This window comes from Balaenoptera musculus, chromosome X (assembly GCF_009873245.2).
Source record: "Balaenoptera musculus isolate JJ_BM4_2016_0621 chromosome X, mBalMus1.pri.v3, whole genome shotgun sequence".
Taxonomy (NCBI): Eukaryota; Metazoa; Chordata; class Mammalia; order Artiodactyla; family Balaenopteridae; genus Balaenoptera; species Balaenoptera musculus.
Window position 1 is genome coordinate 52,240,161 of NC_045806.1, and position 20,937 is coordinate 52,261,097.

At 37.5% G+C, this 20,937-nt stretch overlaps 1 protein-coding gene across 1 annotated transcript in view; it reads left to right on the top strand.

Moving 5' to 3' along the window:
• The window catches only part of HEPH (hephaestin), a 78,761-nt gene that overhangs the window by 13,290 nt on the left and 44,534 nt on the right, over nt 1-20,937 (top strand). Inside the window, exons 7-11 of the mRNA XM_036839135.1 lie at nt 1,051-1,219; nt 2,361-2,497; nt 14,738-14,869; nt 17,446-17,657; nt 18,653-18,803. Of these exons, the coding sequence (XP_036695030.1) occupies nt 1,051-1,219; nt 2,361-2,497; nt 14,738-14,869; nt 17,446-17,657; nt 18,653-18,803 (801 nt within the window). The remainder of the gene's footprint in view (nt 1-1,050; nt 1,220-2,360; nt 2,498-14,737; nt 14,870-17,445; nt 17,658-18,652; nt 18,804-20,937) is intronic.

Below are 20,937 nucleotides of genomic sequence, written 5' to 3' on the forward strand. Positions count from 1 at the left end.
TCAGAGAGATAATGGGATTTTGAATCTTAGAGACGGGGGAATGATGAGACCAAGATCTTGGATACAAGAGAAGAAACGGAGTACTCAAATTTGCAGTTAAAAGATAGGCGCTTAAATTTCAACTCTACCTCTGACTAGTTATGTAATCTTGGGCAATTTACTTAACCTCTCTGATCCTTAATTTTCTTAATCTTCAAAAGGGGACATAAAAAGTCTGCTTCATAGGCTAGTTATGAGGATTGAAGAAGATAACATATGTAAATCACCTGACACAGGGTCTGGCATATAGTACACATTCAACGAAAATGAATATCCTTATCTCCTCCTTCTTCATACCTCGGATTTCTGATTTCAAATTTCAAATCTCCTTGGGATGTTGTGAGATTCAAATGAGATAATGTACCTGAATGACCTCTATAATTAGCCAAGCAAATATAACACAGTATCATCCATTACCATTATGCCTCAATGTAACATCTTCCGCATTTGGAAACACTACTTAGAATCTAAATTTTCCTGACAGTCCCAAGTGTGAAGCTTCTTCTTCATGTGTAGATGATGTTCCATTACTTTGGGAGCTTCCCACTTTACAAATAACTTACTCCTCTTTTTAAAATTTGTTGCTCCCATGGGCCTAGTGTGGTAGATTTCCCTATTCTCCCCATTTACAAATCAGGGGTTAAGCTCAGGTCTAGGAAGTGACTTGCCTAAGGTTCTATAGATAAGGATAAGTCTTGGACTTGAACTCAGGTATTTTGACTTCAAGCTCTGTGATGTTGCTACAATGTAAGCATTTTGCAGAGGCAAGAGCAAGGATCTGGTAAATGAGTCAGTGGTGGTGAGCAGGTGGAGATATTTGAATTCCCACATGGGCTCCCTCTCTCCCAGCTAGGCTCTTTAGGAATGAGAGAAAGTAGCCCATTTGGAGGCAGGGGTAAAGAGCCCAGTGGAAGGTGGAAGGGGGAAACATTAGGAGAAGGAGAAAGCTGAGTCACCTGGGTAGAAGATGTTTTGGGTGGAATGGAGCTAGCCATGATATTCTTCCTGCAGATGGCATGCAAGCACTCTACAAGATCAAGTCTTGCTCCATGACACCTCCCATGAACCTACTCACAGGCAAAGTCCGGCAGTACTTCATTGAGGCCCATGAGATTCAATGGGACTACGGCCCAATGGGGCATGATGGGAGCACGGGGAAGAATTTGAGGGAGCCAGGCAGGTAAGAGGTAGTGTATTCCCTCTCCCTACTCCTGGGCCCAACCACAAACACCGATTACTCCCTCTCAGAAATCTCTCACTTCACTTGGGGATCACAATCATTGTTTGTCTGAAGTTACATGGCACAACTGATAGCCAAATTCTTGTGGCCCCCAGAAGTGCTTGCTCTTGGGGAGCTATAAAGCTTTTTGTATGGTTATGTCATATTCCCAGCAAAGAGTCCAAGCAGAAAAGAAGGCCCAGGTGGGACCAGATCATTCAAAATGGCATTTCTCCAACTCTAATTTACTAGTTATTTACCTCTTTGCTCCTTCCTTTCTTTACCATAGTCTGAAGGAGACATTTAAGCTGAAGTGTAAAATGCACTCTGAGAAGTGTAGGAAGAGGGGAAGCAACCTGCCTGTGGCCATTCCGTGCTCATCCTTTTGGAGGAATTTCTCCAAATTCTCATGACTCAGATGTGGGCAAGATAGAGTAGAAGGTTAGTGCCCTAATCAGTTGCTAGGCCTTAAGTTATACTGACTCACTGGTCTATCAGTGATTCAAGGTTTTTCAAAAGAGGAACTTGATAGATGACTAAGAGAGTTTATGGAGAAATACCCTAGGACACCCAATCATGTTTATTCTTCCAGTAGGAAATAATGGAATGAATCTGCAGAAAACATAGGAAAGTAGGCACTTAGGTGTCAGCATAGCTTCTAAGAATCTGCAGCTGGTCTTGCTAAGTTACTGGGTTTTCATTTCTGAAAGAAAGATATTATTGATTAAGGGAAGAAAGGATCTTGAGTACCTGAGGATTATTAAGGACAGATGTAAGACTACTTAACTCTGGAGCACAAAACTGATCCCAGTGTCTAGAAGTTACAAGCAAGAAGATTTCAGCCTATTTCTATACAACAGTAAAAGGCATTGCTTTCTCTGAAAATGAGTTCCCTGATCTTGGAAAGGCTCAAGCAGAAGCTGTGTATTGTTAATTTGTGTTGTCACCAGAGGAGATACCTTCAGTGGGTGGAAGTTAACCTGGATGATCTCTGAGGTCCTTCCTAATCACAAAGATCCATAACTTGATGAGAAAAAGGGTGAAATGGAAACCTATTTGACACATTGCTAAATCATTTGAAATTTGCCTCCTTATATGCCAGTGGCTCAGATAAATTCTTCCAGAAGAGCTCCAGTCGAATCGGGGGTACTTACTGGAAAGTTCGATATGAAGCCTTCCAAGATGAGACATTCCAGGAAAAGGTGCAGCTGGAGGAAGATAAGCATCTTGGAATCCTGGGTGAGGAATCCTTAACTTGTGAATTTAATTGACTAGAGCCAGAGAATTGGGAAGGGCTTAGAAACTGGAGGCTGATGACAGCTCAGAAACACACTCTAGACCAACATTTCCCAAAGTGAGTCCCAAGAGATGAGTGTTTTGTGAGAAAGGGTTATAGGTCTGAATGTGTCTGCAAAACACTAAGTTAAACAGTCAAATAGTGTTCTTTGATGCAGGGCTTCCCAGAGCCTTGGATTTATTTTTGTTCATCATGAATCTCCAAGATGGGAGTAGAGTATATAGCATTTCTTATATTTACTTTACTACTGAAACCTTTTTTTCATTGAACGTCTTCTGGTAGCAGTGTTGTACAGATCACACTTTTAAACGTTATTCTCTAGGTGTATTTCTGAAGGGCTATATAAGGCAGTAAGACTGTTCATGTTCTTGGCAATACAGGACCAGGAGCAGATTGGCATGACATGCACACATGCTTGCTATGGTGAGGGATGTGGAACAAAGCTTAGGACCTGACCTTAGAGAAGGTATCTAGAAGGCCTAAAGCACAGTATAGCACTGAAATACTATAGGAAGGTTGGGTGTGGCTTAGTCACTTAGTAGAGCAGGAAATAATATAGATCAGATGGGAGAAAACTTTGAAAATGAAATAATGTAATGGACCATATTCTGGGGATAGGTGTGTGCCAGTTGATTTTAGGAGATCTGAACATGGACAATTGCTGTTTCATTAGCTGGATAGGGAGATATAAGGAGCAGAAACCCACCTGGGTTTGGGAAAGAGGGTGGGTGGCGAGTAGTAAGGAGCTATCATTAGCTGGTATTCAGTATTTGTCCCCAGCCCTTGTTTTTCTTCAATATTTTATTGTGGTAAAATATACATAACATAAAATTTGCCATCTTAACCATTTTAAAATACACTGTTCAATGGTATTAAATGCATTCATAGCATTGCACAGCCATCACCACCATCCATCTCCATAACTCTTTTCATCTTGTAAAATTGAAGCACTATAGTCATTAAAAAATAGCTACCCATTCTTCCCTCCCCCCAGTGCTTGGCAACCACCATTCTACTTTCTGTCTCTATGATTTTGACTACCTTAAGTACCTCATATAAGTGGAATTTTACAATATTTGTCTTTTTGTGACTGACATTTCACTTAGAATAATGTCCTCAAGGTCCATCCATGTTGTAGTATTTGCAGAATTTCCATTGTAGTTTTGCTTATCCACACATCTATCAATGGACACTTGGTTTGCTTCCACATTTTAGCTGTTTGGAATAATGTTGCTATGAATATGGGTGTACAAATGTCTCTTTGAGACATGCTTTCAATTACTTTGGGTATATACACAGAAATGGAATTGCTGGGTCTTATGGTAATTCTAGTTTTAATTTTTTGAAGAACCACCATGCTGTTTTCCACAGTGACTGCACCGTTTTACAATCCCACCAACAGTGCATAAGTGTTCCAATTTCTACACATCCTTGGCAACACTTATTTTCTGATTTTTTTCATAGTATCCATCCTAATGGGTGTGAGGAGTTGGCTTATTGTAGTTTTGATTTGCATTTCACTGATGATTAGTGACGTTGAGCATCTTTCCATGTGCCCATTGGCCGTTTGTCTATCTTCTTTGGAAAAATGTCTATTCAAGTCCGTTGCGCACCTTTAGTTGGATTATTTTTTTGTTGTTGAGTTTTAGGAGTTCTCTATATATTCTGGATATTAATCCCCTGTCAGATGTATGATTTGCAAATATTTTCTCCCATTCTGTGTGCTGCCTTTTCACTCTGTTTGTAGTGTCTTTTGATGCACACTTAAAATTTTTTTTAATGAAATACAATATGTTTATTTTTTTTAGTTACCTGTGTCTTTGGTGTCATAGCCAAGAAATCATTGCCAAATCCAGTGTCCTGAATATTTTGCCCTATGTTTACTGACAAGAGTTGTATTGTTTTAGGTATATTTAGATCTTTGATCTACTTTTATTTAATTTTTGCATATGGTGTTAGGTAAGGGTTCAAATTCATTCTTTTGCATATCGAAATCCAGTTTTCCCAGCACCATTTGTTTAAAAGACTATCCTCATATCTGACAGGGTTTATTTCTGGGCTGTCTATACTATTCCATTGGTCTATATGTCTGTCTTTATGCCAGTATCACACTGTTTTAATTACCATAGCTCTGTAGTAAGTTTTAAAAGCAGGAAATGTGATGTTTTCTAGTTTGTTCTTTTTCCCCCAAGATTATTTTGCTATTTGGAGTCCCTTGAGATTACATATGAATTTTAGAAAGGGTTTTTCCACTTCTTCAAAATCATCATTGAGATTTTGATAGAAATTTCACTGAATCTATAGGTAATATTGACATTTTAACAATATTGTCTTCTGATCTATGAACATGCAATGTGTTTCCATTTTTTGTGTCTATTTTATTTCAGCAATGTTTTGTAGTTTTCATTCTACAAGTTTTTCACAACTTGGTTAAATAAATTCTAAGTATTTTATTCTTTTTCATGGTATTATAAATGGAATTGCTTTTGTAATTTCTTTTTCAGATTTTTCAATGTTAGTGCAACTGACTTTTGTGTGTTGATTTTGTATCCTACTACTTTGCCTAATTCATTAATTCTAACAGTTTTTTTTTGGACACTTTAAGATTTTCTAAATAAGTATGATAAAGGTCTTATCATCTGCAAACAGAGATAATTTTACTTCTTCATCTCCAATTTGGATATCTCTTATTTCTTTTTCTTGACTAATTGATCTGGCTAGAAGTCCCAGTAATATGTTGAATACAAATGGTAAAAGCAGGCATCCTTGCTTTTTCCTGATCTCAGAGGAAAACTTTTTAGTCTTTCAACATCAAGTATGATGTTTCCTGTGGGTTTTTCATATATGGCTTTTATTATGTAGAAGTAGACTACTTCTATTCCTAGTTTCTGGATTTTTTTTTTTAATTATTAAAAGGTGTTGAATTTTGTCCAGTGTTTTTTCTGCATCAATCAACATGATCATTATTTCCCTTCATTTTGTTAACATAGTATATTACATTGATTAATTTTTATATGTTGAAACATTCCTGCATACCAGGAATAAAACCGACTTAGTCATGGTGTGTAATTGTTTTGTTTTTTTTTTTGCTTTTTTAAGAATTGAATGTATTTTGATTTATTTTTTTAACATCTTTATTGGAGTATAATTACTTTACAGTGTAATCTTTATAATATGTGGCTGAATTTGTTTTACTAGTATTTCATTGAGGATTTTTACATCAGTGTTCATAAGTAATATTGGTGTGTGGTTTTCTTGGAATATCTTTGCCTGGCTTTGATATCAGTGTAATGCTGACCTCATAGAATGATTTAGGAAGTATTCCCTCCTCTACAATTTTTTTTGGGAACATTTGAGAATTGGTATAAGTTCTTTAAATGTTTAGTAGAATTCACGAGTAAAGCCATCAGGTCCAGGGCTTTTCTTAGTTCCCAGATTTTTGATGACTGATTCAATCTCTTTATAGGTCTTTCAGATTTTCTATTACATTATGATTAAGTCTTGGTTGGTTTTCTGTTTTAGGAATTGTCTATTTTATCTAGGTTTTCCAATTTGTTGGTTTACAAACAAATTATAACCTTTTCAATAATATTTCTTATAATTTTTTTTATATAATCTCTTATAAACGTTTTTTTCTTTACTTCTGTAGAATCAGTAGTAACGTCCCCAATTTCATTTCTGATTTTAGTAATTTGAGTCTCCTGTACTTTTTTCTTACTCCATCTAACTAAAGATTTTTCAATTTTGTTGACCATTTTGAAGAACCACTTTTGGTTTCATTGATTTTTTTTAACATGTTTATTGGAGTATAATTGCTTTACAATGTTGTGTTAGTTGCTGCTGTATAACAAGTTGAATCAGCTATATGTATACATATATCCCCATATCCACTCCCACTTGCATCTCCCTCCCACCCTCCCTATCCAACCACTCCAGGGGGACACAAAGCACCGAGCTGATCTCCCTGTGCTATGCAGCTGCTTCCCACTAGCTATATATTTTACATTTGGTAGTGTATAAATGTCCATGCTACTCTCTCACTTCACCCAGGTTACCCATCTACCTCCCCATGTCCTCAAGTCCATTCTCTAGGTCTGTGTCTTTATTCCTCTCCTGCCCCTAAGTGGTTCAGAACCATTTTTGTTAATTCCATATATATTTGTTAGCATATGGTATTTGTTTTTCTCTTTCTGACTTATGTCACACTGTATGACAGTCTCTATGTCCATCCACCTCACTGCAAATATCTCAATTTCGTTTCTTTTTATGACTGAGTATTATTCTATTGTATATATGTGCCACATCGTCTTTATCTATTCATCTATCGATGGATAGTTAGGTTGATACCATGTCCTGGTTTTTGTAAATAGTGCTGCAATGAACATTGTGGTATATGACAATTTTTGAATTATGGTTTTCTCAAGGTATATGCTCAGTAGTGGGATTGCTGGGTCATATGATAGTTCTAGTTTTAGTTTTTTTAAGGAACCTCCATACTGTTCTCCATAGTGGCTGTATCAATTTACATTCCCACCAACAGTGCAAGAGGGTTCCCTTTTCTCCACACCCTCTCCAGCATTTATTGTTTGTAGATTTTTGATGATGGCCATTCTGACTGTTGTGAGGTGATATCTCATTGTAGTTTTGATTTGCATTTCTCTAATGATTAGTGATGTTGAGCATCCTTTCATGTGTTTGTTGGCAATCTGTATATCTTCTTTGGAGAAATGTCTATTTAGGTCTTCTACGCATTTTTAGATTGGGTTGTTTTGGTTTTTTGCTGTTGAGCTGCATGAGTTGCTTGTATATTTTGGAGATTCATCCTTTGTCAGTTGTTTCATTTGCAAATATTTTCTCCCATTCTGAGGGTTGTCTTTTCATCTTGTTTATAGTTTCCTTTGCTGTGCAAAAGCATTTAAGTTTCATTAGGTCTCATTTGTTTATTTTTATTTTTATTTCCATTTCTCTAGGAAGTGGATCAAAAAGGATCTGCTGCGATGTATGTCACAGAGTGTTATGCCTATGTTTTCCTCTAAGACTTTTATAGTGTCTGGCCTTACATTTAGGTCTTTAATCCATTTTGAGTTTATTTTTGTGTATGGTGATAAGGAGTGTTCTAATTTGATTCTTTTACATGTAGCTGTCCAGTTTTCCCAGCACCACTTATTGAAGAGGCTGTCTTTTCTCCACTGTATATTCTTGTCTCCTTTGTCAAAGATAAGGTGACCGTATGTCCGTGGGTTTATCTCTGGGCTTTCTATCCTCTTCCATTGATCTATATTTCTGCTTTTGTGCCTGTACCATACTGTCTTGATTACTGTAGCTTTGTAATATAGTCTGAAGTCAGGGAGCCTGATTCCTCCAGCTTGGTTTTTCTTTCTCAATATTGCTTTGGCTATTCGGAGTCTTGTGTGTTTCCATACAAATTGTGAAAATTTTTTTTCTAGTTCTGTGAAAAATGCCATTGGTAGTTTGATAGGGATTGCATTGAATCTGTAGATTGCTTTGGGTAGTATAGTCATTTTCACAATGTTGATTCTTCCAATCCAAGAATATGGTATATCTCTCCATTTTACATCCTGCTACTTTACCAAATCATTGATCAGCGCTTGTAGTTTTCTGGTGGCATTTTTAGGATACTCTATGTACAGTATCATGTCATCTGCAAACAGTGACAGTTTTATCTCTTCTTTTCCGATTTGGATTCCTTTTATTTCTTTTTCCTCTCTGATTGCTGTGGCTAAAACTTCCAAAACTATGTTGAATAATAGTGGTGAGAGTGGGCAACCTTGTCTCGTTCCTGATCTTAGTCAAAATGGTTTCAATTTTTCACCATTGCGAATGATGTTGGCTGTGTGCTTGTTATATATGGCCTTTATTTTGGTGAGTTAAGTTCCCTGTATGCCTACTTTCTGGAGGGTTTTTATCATAAATGGATGTTGATCTTAGTCAAAGATTTTTCTGCATCTATGGAGATGATCATATGATTTTTATCCTTCAGTTTGTTAATATGGTGTATCACATTGATTGATTTGCATATACTGAAGAATCCTGCATTCCCAAGATAAACCCCACTTGTTCATGGTGTATGATCCCTTTAATGTGCTGTTTAATTCTGTTTGCTAGTATTTTGTTGAGGATTTTTGCATCTATGTTCATCAGCGATATTGGCCTGTATTTTTTGTGTGTGTGTGTGTGGCATCTTTGTCAGGTTTTGTATCAGGGTGATGGTGGCCTCGTAGAATGAGTTTGGGAGTGTTCCTCCCTCTGCTATAGTTTGGAAGAATTTGAGAAGGATAGGTGTTAGTTCTTCTCTAAATATTTGATAGAATTCGCCTTTGAAGCTATCTGGTCTTGGACTTTGTTGGAAGATTTTTAATCATGGTTTCAATTTCAGTGCTTGTGATTGGTCTGTTTATATTTTCTATTTCTTTCTGGTTCAGTCTCGGAAGGTTGTGCTTGTCTAAGAATTTCTCCATTTCTTCCAGGTTGCCCATTTTATTGGCATAGAGTTGCTTGTAGTAATCTCTCATGATCCTTTGTATTTCTGCAGTGTCAGTTGTTACTTGTCCTTTTTCATTTCTACTTCTATTGATTTGAGTCCTCTCCCTTTTTTTCTTGATGAGTCTGGCTAATGGTTTATCAATTTTGTTTATCTTCTCAAAGAACCAGCTTTTAGTTTTATTGATCTTTGCTATCATTTCCTTCACTACTTTTTCATTTATTTCTGATCTGATCTTTATGATTTCTTTCCTTCTGCTAATTTTTGGGGGTTTTTTTTGTTCTTCTTTCTCTAATTGCTTTAAGTGTAAGGTTAGGTCGTTTATTTTTCTTGTTCCTTAAGGTAGGATTGTATTGCTATAAACTTCTGCCTTAGAACTGCTTTTGCTGCATCCATAGGTTTTGGGTCGTTTTGTTTTCATTGTCATTTGCTTCTAGGTATTTTTTGATTTCCTCTTTGATTTTTTCAGCGATCTCTTTGTTATTAAGTAGTGTATTGTTTAGCCTCCATGTGTTTGTAATTTTTACACATTTTTTCCTGTAATTTATATCTAGTCTCATAGAGTTGTGGTCAGAAAAGATACTTGACATGAGTTTAGTTTTCTGAAATTTAACAAGGCTTGATTTGTGACCCAAGATATCATCTATCCTGGAGAACATTCAATGAGCAGTTGAGAAGAAAGTGTATTCTGTTGTTTTGGGGTGGAATGTCCTATAAATATCAATTAAATCCATCTTGTTAAATGTATTATTTAATGCTTGTGATTCCTTATTTATTTTCATTTTGGTTGATCTGTCCATTGGTGAAAGTGGGGTGTTAAAGTCCCCTAGTATTATTGGATTACTGTCAATTTCCCCTTTTATGGTTGTTAGCATTTGCCTTATGTATTGAGCTGCTCCTATGTTGGGTGTATAAATATTTCCAATTGTTATATCTTCTTCTTGGATTGATCCCTTGATCATTATCTAGCGTCCTTCCTTGTCTCTTGTAGTAGTCTTTATTTTAGAGTGTATTTTGTCTGATATGACTATTGCTACTCCAACTTATTTTGATTTCCATTTGCATGGAATATCTTTTTCCATCCCCTCGCTTTTAGTCTGTATGTGTCCCTAGGTCTGAAGTGGGTCACTTGTAGACAGCATTTATATGGGTCTTGTTTTTGTATTCATTTAGCCAGTCTATGTCTTTTGGTTGGAGCATTTAATCCATCTACATTTAAGGTAATTATTGATATGTATGTCCCTATTACCATTTTCTTAATTGTTTTGGGTTTGTTTCTGTAAGTCTTTTCCTTTTCCTGTGTTTCCAGCCTAGAGAAGTTCCTTTAGCATTTGTTGTAATGCTGGTTGGTTGTGCTGAATTCCCTTAACTTTTGATTGTCTGTAAAGCTTTTAATTTCTTCATCAAACCTGAATGAGATCCTTGCTGGGTAGAGTCATCTTGGTTGTAGTTTTTTCCCTTTCATCACTTTAAATATATCCTGTCACTCCCTTCAGGCCTGCAGAGTTGCTGCTGAAAGATCAGCTGTTAACCTTATGGGGATTTTCTTATATGTTATTTGTTGCTTTTCTCTTTCTGCTTTTAATATTTTTTCTTTGTATTTAATTTTTGATAGTTTGATTAATATGTCTTGGCGTGTTTCTCCTTGGATTTATCCTGTATGGGACTCTGTATTTCCTGGACTTTATTGTCTCTTTCCTTTCCCATATTAGGGAAGTTTTCAACTATAATTCTTCAAATATTTTCTCAGTGCCTTTCTTTTTCTCTTGTTCCTCTGGGACCCCTACAATTTGAATGTTGATGCATTTAATGTTGTCCCAGACGTCTCTGAGACTGTCTTCAATTCTTTTTGTTCTTTTTTCTTTATTCTGCTCTGTGGTAGTTATTTCCACTATTTTATCTTGCATTTCACTTATCTGTTCTTCTGTCTCAGTTATTCTGCTATTGACTCCTTCTACAGAATTTTTTATTTCATTTTTTGTGCTGTTCATCATTGTTTGTTTGCTCTTTAGAATTCTAGGTCCTTGTTAAACGTTTGTTGTATTTTCTCCATTGTATTTCCAAGATTTTGGATCATCTACTATCATTACTGTGAGTTGTTTTTCAGGCAGAGTGCCTATTTCCTCTTCATTTGTTTGGTCTGGTGGGTTTTTACCTTGCTCTTTCATGTGCTGTGTATTTCTCTGCCTTCTCACTTTGCTTAACTTACTGTGTTTGGGGTCTCCATTTCACCAGCTGCAGGTTCGTAGTTCCCATTGTTTTTGGTGTCTGCCTTCAGTGGGTAAGGTTGTTTCAGTGGGTTGTGTAGGATTCCTGGTGGAGGGCACTGGTGCCTATGTTCTGGTGGATCAGACAGGATCTTGTCTTTCTGCTGGGCAGGACCACGTCCAGTGGTGTGTTTTGGGGTGTCTGTGAACTTATTATGATTTTTGGTGACCTCTCTGCTAATGGGTGGGGTTGTGTTTCTGTCCTGTTAATTATTTGGCCTAGGGTGTCCAGCACTGCAGCTTGCTGTTTCTTGAGTGGAGCTGGGTCTTAACATTGAGGTGGAGATCTATGTGAGAGCTTTCACCTTTTGATATTAGGTGGGGCTGGGAGGTCTCTGGTAGACTCATATCCTGAACTTGGCTCTTCCACCTCAGAGGCTCACTCTGGAGCACCAAGAGCCACTCAGCCAGTCAGCTCAAAAGAAAAGGGAGAAAAAATAAAAGAAAGAAAAATAAAATAAAATAAAATATTTAAAAGAAAAAAATATTAAAAATAAAAAGTAAAAAATAATTTTAAAAAGAAGGAAAGAAGAGAGCAACCAAACCCAAAAACTAATCCACCAATGATAACAACCGCTAAAAACTATACAAAAACAAAAACAAAAACAAAAAACGGACAGACAGAAGAACCCTAGGACAAATGGTAAAAGCAAAGCCATACAGACAAACACACACAAAGAAGCATACACATACACACTCACAAAAAAAGAAAAAGGAAAAAATATATATATTAAAAAAAGGAAGAGAGCAACCAAATCAATAAACAAATCTACCAATGATAATAAGCTCTAAATACTAAACTAAAATAAACATAAAACCAGAAACAAATTAGATACAGAAAACAAACCCCAAGTCTACAGTTGCTCCCAAAGTCCACCACCTCAATTTTGGCATGATTCATTGTCTATTCAGGTATTCCGCAGATGCAGGGTACATTAAGGTGATTGTGGAGGTTTAATCTGCTGCTCATGAGGCTGCTGGGAGAGATTTCCCTTTCTCTTCTTTGTTCGCACAGCTCCTGTGGTTCAACTTTCATTTTGGCCTCGCCTCTGTATGTAGGTCTCCTGTGGCTGTCTGTTCCCCACCCAGACAGAATGGGGTTAAAGGATTGGCTGATTAGGGGGCTCTGGCTCACTCAGGCCAGGGGGAGGGAGGGGTCCGGAATGCAGGGCGAGCCTAAGGCAGCAGAGGTCGGTGTGACGTTGCAACAGCCTGAGGCACACCGTTTGTTCTCCCAGGGAAGTTGTCCCTGGATCTTGGGACCCTGGTAGTGGTGAGCTGCACAGGCTCCTGGGGGGAAGGTGTGTGTGTGTGGATAGTGACCTGTGCTTGCACACAGGCTTCTTGATGGCTGCAACAGCAACCTTAGCGTTTCATGCCCGCCTCTGCTGTCTGTGCTGATAGCCGCAGCTCACGCCCATCTCTGGAGCTCATCTAGGCGGTGCTCTGAATCTCCTCTCCTCGCACACCCCGAATCAATTGTCTCTTGCCTTTTAGGCAGTTCCAGACTTTTTCCCAACTCCCTTCTGGCTAGCTGTGGTGCACTAGCCTCCTTCAGGCTGTGTTCATGCAGCCAACCCCAGTCCTCTCCCTGGGATCTGATCTCTGAAGCCTGAGCCTCAGCTCCCAGCCCCCTCCTGCTCCAGTGGGTGAGCAGAAAAACCTCTCTGGCTGGTGAGTGCTGGTCAGCACTGATCCTTGTGTGTGAATTTCTCTGCTTTGCCCTCTGTGCCCCTGTTGCTGTGCTCTCCTCCATGGCTGCAAATCTTCCCCACTGTCCACCCGCCGTCTCTGCCAGTGAAGGGGCTTCCTAGTGTGTGGAAGTTTTTCCTCCTTCACAGCTCCCTCCCAGAGGTGCAGGTCCCATCCCTATTCTTTTGTCTTTTTTTCCCCTTTTCTCTTTTGCCCTACCCAGGCACATGGGGAGTTTCTTGCCTTTTGGGAAGTCTGAGGTCTTCTGCCAGCATTCAGTAGGCGTTCTGTAGGAGTTGTTCCACATGTAGATGTATTTTTGATGTTTTGTGGGAAGGAAGGTGATCTCCACGTCTTACTCCTCCACCATCTTGAAGGTTCTCGATATTCATTTTCATTGATTTTTAAAATTGTTTTTCTATTCTCTATTTTATTTATTTCTGCTCTAATCTTTATAATTTCCTTTCTTCTGCTAGCTTTGGGTTTTGTTAGCTTTTATTTTCCTAGTTCTTTAAGTTGTAAAGTTGGGTTGTTGGTTTGTGAACTTTCTTGTTTTTTTAATGTGTTTATAGGTATAAGTTTCCCCCTTAGCACTGCTTTTACTACCTCTCATCTTTTGGTATGTTGTGTGGTCATTTTCATTTTCATTTTCCTCTACATATTTTGTAGTTTCCCATATGATTTCTTTTATGGTATACTGGTTGTTTAAAAGTTTGTTGCTTAATTTCCACAACTTTGTGAATTTTCCAGTTTTCCTTCTGTTATTGTTTTCTTACTTTATCCCATTGTGGATGGAGACAATACTTTGTATGATATATTTTTAAGTCTATTGAGATTAATCTGTGGCCTAACTTATGGTTTATCTTGGAACGTGTCCTCTGTGCACTTGAGAAGAATGTGTATTCTGTTCTTGTTGGGTAGAGTGTTCTGTATATATCTAGTTGGTCTATTGTGTGGTTTGTCTTCATTTCTTTGCTTATTTTTGTATAGTTGTTTTTTCCATTATTGTAAGTGGGGTATTGGTTCCTAGTCTTTGAACAGAGGTGCAGCATTAGGAGTAGCAATTGAATAAAAACTAAGCCAGAAAACCTGAACTAGGGTTAGAGCCACCATAAGTACTCAAGGTATTGTCTTGGTATTTCTTGTTGATCTCAAAGGTGGTCCAGGCTAGGTTAGATGTGGTAGGTGGTGGAAGAAAGGTAAGTGTAGAAGTCATGGCTAGACTACCTAGTCCAGGACCTGACTAGAAGTTATAATAATTTCGTCTGTTTCAATTCAGTTTAGGATTGAGACAAGCTCAGATTTTTAGTTGAGTTCTACCAGGAAATGCAGTTGTGGGAACTGGGGAAATGGGATTGGACCTGACAGTGGAGTAGGAGAAAACCCTGGCTTCAGGACCTGGTTCTCTTCCTAATCAGTCATTTGAATTTGGGCAGATCAATTCCAACTCTCTGAGCTGCAGTTTCCTCATCTGAAAAATGAAGATATCATCTGCCTTGTATACCTTAGAATGGTGATTGAAGATCAAAATGAGATGGTAGACTTTAAAGTGCTTTTTATAACTGTAAATTGTAATATACTTGAAGAAGATTATTCTTATTATTGCAGAGGAAAAAGTTCTCTATCTTTTTCACTTCTTTTTTCTTTTCTTCCCTCTCCTATTTCCATCCTACTTGATCATCCTGTTTTCATTACCATTGTCTCTCCTTCCCATTTTCCAGGGCCAGTGATCCGGGCTGAGGTGGGTGACACCATCCAGGTGATCTTCTACAACCGTGCCTCCCAGCCATTCAGCATACAGCCTCATGGGGTCTTTTATGAGAAAGACTCCGAGGGAACTGTGTACAATGATGGTGAGCAGGCAGGGTTTCAAGTAATGTGGGCTGCAGATAATAACAGGTACCTCTAGAGGACAAATAAATAAGGGAAGGAATGAGAGAAAAGAAGGCAGAATTAACTGCCATGGATGGATGTTGTTGAATGAATGTATGATATTTTAGTGAGACAGAGCTGGGATCAATAAGAGACAACTACTTTTAAATATATTTAAATATATTCTGATTATAAAAATAACACATGTATTATGGAATTTTGATAAACATGGAAAATTATAAAATAAATAAACTTCATTCATAGGTAAATTGCCAGTATATTTTATATACCTTTTAACATTTTTCTGTGTTTATACAAATTTATATATTTATAGATTTGTGATGATATGTTTTGTATAGTTTGGTATCTTACTATTTTCACTTACCATTATATTGTGTCCATTTTCTATGTCATTATAATCTTACAAACATTTTAATGACTATATAATACTCTAACACATATATTTTACCTTATCCTCTATTATTTGGACATGTAGGTTGCTTCCATTATTTTTTAATATTGTAAATCATGTTGCAATGAATGAATATATACATTTGGTTTGGACTACTACCTTAGGAAAAAATCCTAGAAGTGGGATTATTGGGTAGTTAATTTCTTGTTTTCCCTGAGAATAATATTAACACCTGCTAATCTCAAGCCAAAAATACCAAAAATACTGAAAGCATAAAGGGCAAACTTACAGACAAATCTGGAATAAAAGAACATTCTACAATGCAACTGGTCTAGTCTCTTCAAGAAATCAATGCCATAGGGAAAATAATTAAAGAGACAACACCAAGGGCAACGTGCAAACCTTGTCTGAATGTTAGATGATATTAGAGTATTTTCTTAGGTGTGGTAATGTTATTATGGTAATATAGCAGATGCTTACTGATGTATTTAGAAGTAAAATGTCATTTTGCTTGCATTTCACTTCTAAATGATTTAGAAAAAGTAAGCATACACATAGATTTAGATAAATTAAAGATGGCTAAGTCTGAGATAAAATAGATAACCAACATGGACCTACTGTAAAAATAAATAAATAAATAAATAAATAAATAAATACATATGTTCCCATATCTCTTCCTCTCTTCCCTCTTGCATCTCCCTCGAGATATGGGAACATATGTATATGTATAACTGATTCACTTTGTTATAAAGCAGAAACTAACAAAAAATAAATAAACAAATAAATAAATAAATAGATTTTTAAAAATACAAAAGGAGAAAAAAGGTGGCCAAATGTTAACAATCAACTCCAAGTGGTAGGGTAATTATCACACTATCCTTTAAGGTTTTTTGTATGTTTGAAAATTTAAAGAATTAGGAACAATGAATGAATAAGAAAAAATAAGTTAAAACCATCCTAAATTATACCACCATATGATAAATTATACTACAAATATCCTTATGTATGCTTCTTTGCATACTTTTATGATTATTTCATCAGAATATATATTTAAGACATGGAATTATGTCAGAGGGCACACACATGAAAATTTCTGGTACCTATGTCCAAATTGCTCTCTGGAAAAATTTTCAGTCACATCAATTTGGAGTTACATCAACAGTTACCAAGAGGGAGGACACATTTTCTTACAACTTCACCAGCAGAGGGCAGCCATTTTAATCATTGTCAAAATGTCAGTCTTGTAAGCAAACAACAACAAAACTCACTGTTACTTCTATTTGCATTAGGTTGAATATTCTTTTCAGTATTTATTTTGTATCTTACTTTTTTTTTGTGGACAAAAACTTTTTAAGGCTTTTGATACATCTGTCAACATTTTTTCTAAAATGGTTATTTTCATTTACACCTACCCTTTTTATAGGTGAGTGAGAGGAGTAAGTGCCATTTGAACCACTTATCACCAGAACTGATTATTATAATTTGTAAAATTTTGTTAATTTGACAGGCAAAAAAGTTATGTTTTCACTTGTACTAATTTGATTACTAATAGGTTTGAACATATAAAATAAAATTTCTGTGCATTGTCTGACCATGACTTGTGTCTATTTAAGGAATTACAGCCTTAGTATCATATATACACACGCACGCACACATGTACCTACATAACATATACACATCCACACAAACATGCATACACATAGAGAGGAAAATATGTTCAACAATTAAAACCATTCAAAGATGAAACAGGCTATGATGGTAGGTAGTGAATCTTCTATCTCTGGATATTTTTAAACAGAGGTAGGACTACAAGAGGAGATGAATGTATGTTTTTAAGTGAGGGATATTCCAAATACGTTTTAAAAGTCCTTTCAATCCTTGGGACCTATGAGTTTGGAAAACTGAAACCTAGGGAAGTTTAAATTTCCCCAGTTCATATCACAAGTAGTGGCAGAACCAGAAACCAAACTCTAATCTCTTGACTCCTACTCAGAATCTTTTTTAATATTCTATATTCTATGTTGCTGCTTCTCTTACTGATACTCCAAAATGCCTTTGTAGATTATGATCTTTACTCCACTGTTTGGAGATGATGATACTCACTCTAGCCAATGTGAGTAATGAATTCTATGTCTTTTCCTATAGGCTCATCCCACCCTGGCTTGGTGGCTAAGCCCTTTGAGAAAGTAACATACCGCTGGACAGTCCCTCCCCATGCTGGCCCCACTGCTCAGGATCCTGCCTGTCTCACCTGGATGTACTTCTCTGCTGCTGATCCCATAAGAGATACAAATTCTGGTCTGGTGGGCCCCCTGCTTGTGTGCAAGGCTGGTGCCTTGGGTGCAGATGGCAAGCAGGTATTACCATGGTTTCTGGCTGGAAAGCCTGCTAGGAAGAGGATGAGGTTGGGTTGCTGAATAGGAGTTAAGCATGGAACTGGGTTCTAGAAGTGAAGGAGTAAAAAAAAAACCAAGTTATTGAATCAGAAATTAATCGTTGGTGACTTCATGCTATCTTGCATGCTATTCTTTTGTTCACAAACACATATCTTCCTTAGTCTTTATTCCTTTCTATTTTATATTCTTCTAACATCTCCTCATTGTTTTAACCTCAGTGGCCCTTAAACCTTGCTCCTAATTCCTAACTCTGCCCTACTATTTCCTTGCCTTCTTTCATATCCAGCCCATAAATCTTAGCTGTTTAACCTTGAGCAAATTACTTAACCTCTCTTTGCCTCAGTTTCCTCATCTACAGTAAAGGGTTAACAATGGAAGAAGGTATCTTGGGTTTCTGTGAACACTAATTAAAATAATCTATATAAAGTGCTTGGCACAGTGTCTGATACCTAGTAAACACTCAGTAAATGTTACAGTAATAATAATAATATTACTAAAATTAATAATAAAATAATAGTAAGTTAGTAATTAGTATAATTATTTTTTTCTTTTATTTTCTAGCTTCTCCCTCCCCATAGAATCCTCCACCACCCCCTCCCCGATCTCCCAGCCGTCTTTCCCCACTCCTCCCCTTAATTGATGCCAGGCTCTCTTCTATCACACTCTGTACCTCTTCATCATAATCTTGTGCCTCTTCCCTGCCCTCTTTCATACATCCCTCCCCTCCAGTCTTATCACTTTATTCTAACCCCCTTCACCCACCTGCAAATTGAAGTTACCTGAGGAAAAACTTTACAGCAACAACTGCAGCTCTAGGCAGGAGATATGGGCTTGGATCTGTGTTTGGAAAAGGAAATGGAAAATAATCAGGGATCATTGGGTTCTGGAGCTGCACAGTCCACAACTGCTGAAACTGTGGTTATTCCCCCCTCTGTTTTCTTCCACTGGGACTACAGAAAGGAGTGGATAAAGAATTCTTTCTCCTTTTCGCTGTGTTGGATGAGAACAAGAGCTGGTACAGCAATGCCAATCAAGCAGCTGCTATGTTGGATTCCCGACTGCTCTCAGAGGATGTCAAGGGTTTCCAAGACTCTAATCGGATGCATGGTATGGGGAGTGCTTTTACCCTAAGCTACAACTGAGAGATTATAAGTAAAATCTAGCCTAGATTTAATCATGATCCATTCCTGAAAACGTTGATCCTATCGGTCAGCTCTTCCCAAGAGACAAGCTAAATCAAGGGATTAAACCTAAGACAACATATCTTGTACATAACACCTTCTTGTGCTTTGTTCTGTGTTACACAGTATGGGAGACACTGGAAAAAGATACTGTAAAATGAGGATTGCTCACAAAGAATCCGCTAGAGAATGAGGAGAGTAAGCTGGGATGATACCTTTCCAGTCTTATCTCCTTCTTTCTTATAACCCACTATCCTTGCTTGCCAACCCCATAGTCCAGCCAAACAGGGATATTTTCTCTATATAGACATACCTTGTACTCTTCTGAGTTCATGCTTTCGTAATGCTTTGTCCTCCGCTTGAAATGCCCCTCCTTACATTTTTGCTCTTAGCCAGTGGAAATTCTTCTCATTCTCTAAGGCCCTACTCAAAAGCTACCTCCTCCTCATTTCTTATTACCAAATCCCAGGATGATGACACCCTCTTACTAACTACTATTGTATTTTTATCAGACTCTTTCAATAGCAAGCTCCATACACTCCAAAATATTGTAGTTATTTGTTATGTGCCTTTTGACTTCTGCTAGAGTGTAGTCTCCTTAAAGGTGAGTATTGTTTGTTGTTTATCTGTGTATCCTTTACATGGTCTAATATATAGTAAGTAGTTATTGAACTAGTGAACTACTAAATTAATGAATAGGTGGGTGGGTGAGTGAATTAATGGGGAGTCATGGTCCAAGTTTGTAAGGAACTCTCAGCATTTTGCAATGAAATGAAACTAACACCCATAAAACAATTATAAAATATCCAAGACAGACTATAATTAAGTGCTAAATTGTGTGGAACAGCTTTTAAATGACATAGCGTTCAGAAAAGGAGAACATTAATGAGGAACAATCCAGTTAAAGGATTCCTGGAAGAAGGAAGTGCTTGACTGAGCCTTGAAGTCTGAATAACTTTGCAATCAAACATTATAAGTAGGGGAAGCAGAATCAAGCAGTTAGCGATGTTTCCATCAGCATCCCAGGGGATTACCAAATAAAGTTACTCATTAAAGCTGGTTCCAGTGGATGTAGGAACATTGAAAATGGATCAGCTTCAAGCAGGCCTCGCTGTATTTTTGAGGGGAGTATGCAGGGTGGGAGAGGGTCAAGAACGAGTGTGTTTTCTTTTGGCTCTATCTCTTGGTTCTCATTACCAGTCAGTTACATCAGTTGGAAAAAGTAATACAGTCTACAAACCAAGTTTATTCCAGTCTGAACTTATTTGGCAACTGATAAGTACTAGGTAACATGCGAGATGCTTGGAAAAAATGGTGTGTTTCATGCTAGGTCAATCTAGTGTGGGAGATAAATTTGTAAGTAAATCACTGGACTCTGTGGTAAGTGACATTTCAGAATTTTGTGGGGAGAAAAGTTTCAAGGAAGCCAGAAAGAGTGTAAAAACTCTGCTTTACAGGGTAGATGATATTTGAGCTAGTGCATGATGGATATGTAGTAATTTGCTGTAGAGGGAAACCAGAGGGAAAGTTTATTCCAGGCAAAGGGAACAGCATGTGTAAAATCAACAAGTATTTTCTAAGTGCCTACCATGTTTAAGGCCTTGGGGATACAGAGGCAAATAGAGCTCACAGGATAATGGTGTGTATGTTGTGTGAAAGAGAGTGGGAGGATAGGTTATAGGTAGGAGTACCAGGGAGGAGGCTTTTGTGTGGAAGTTCAGGCCAGAGATGATGAGAGCCAGAAATAAGGCAGTGGGAGTGAAGATGAAAAGGAGGAAACAGATTGAAAGCTGAGGAAGGAACCTTGGGGAACTCCAACACTTTACAGAAGCATGAAGAATGAGTACAAGATGGAGGAGGAACATTCAGAAAAGTTATAAGAGAACCAGGGACATATGGTGCTACAGAAGCCAAGGGAGTGGAGTTTCAAGAAAGTGGGAATAGGAAAGATTAATACTTGTGTGTGTGTGTGTGTGTGTGTGTGTGTGTGAAAGAGTTGTGGGAGTGCAGAGTAGTTCAGTTTTGCCAGGATGTGAAGTATGGTGGAGGAGGGGCAGCAG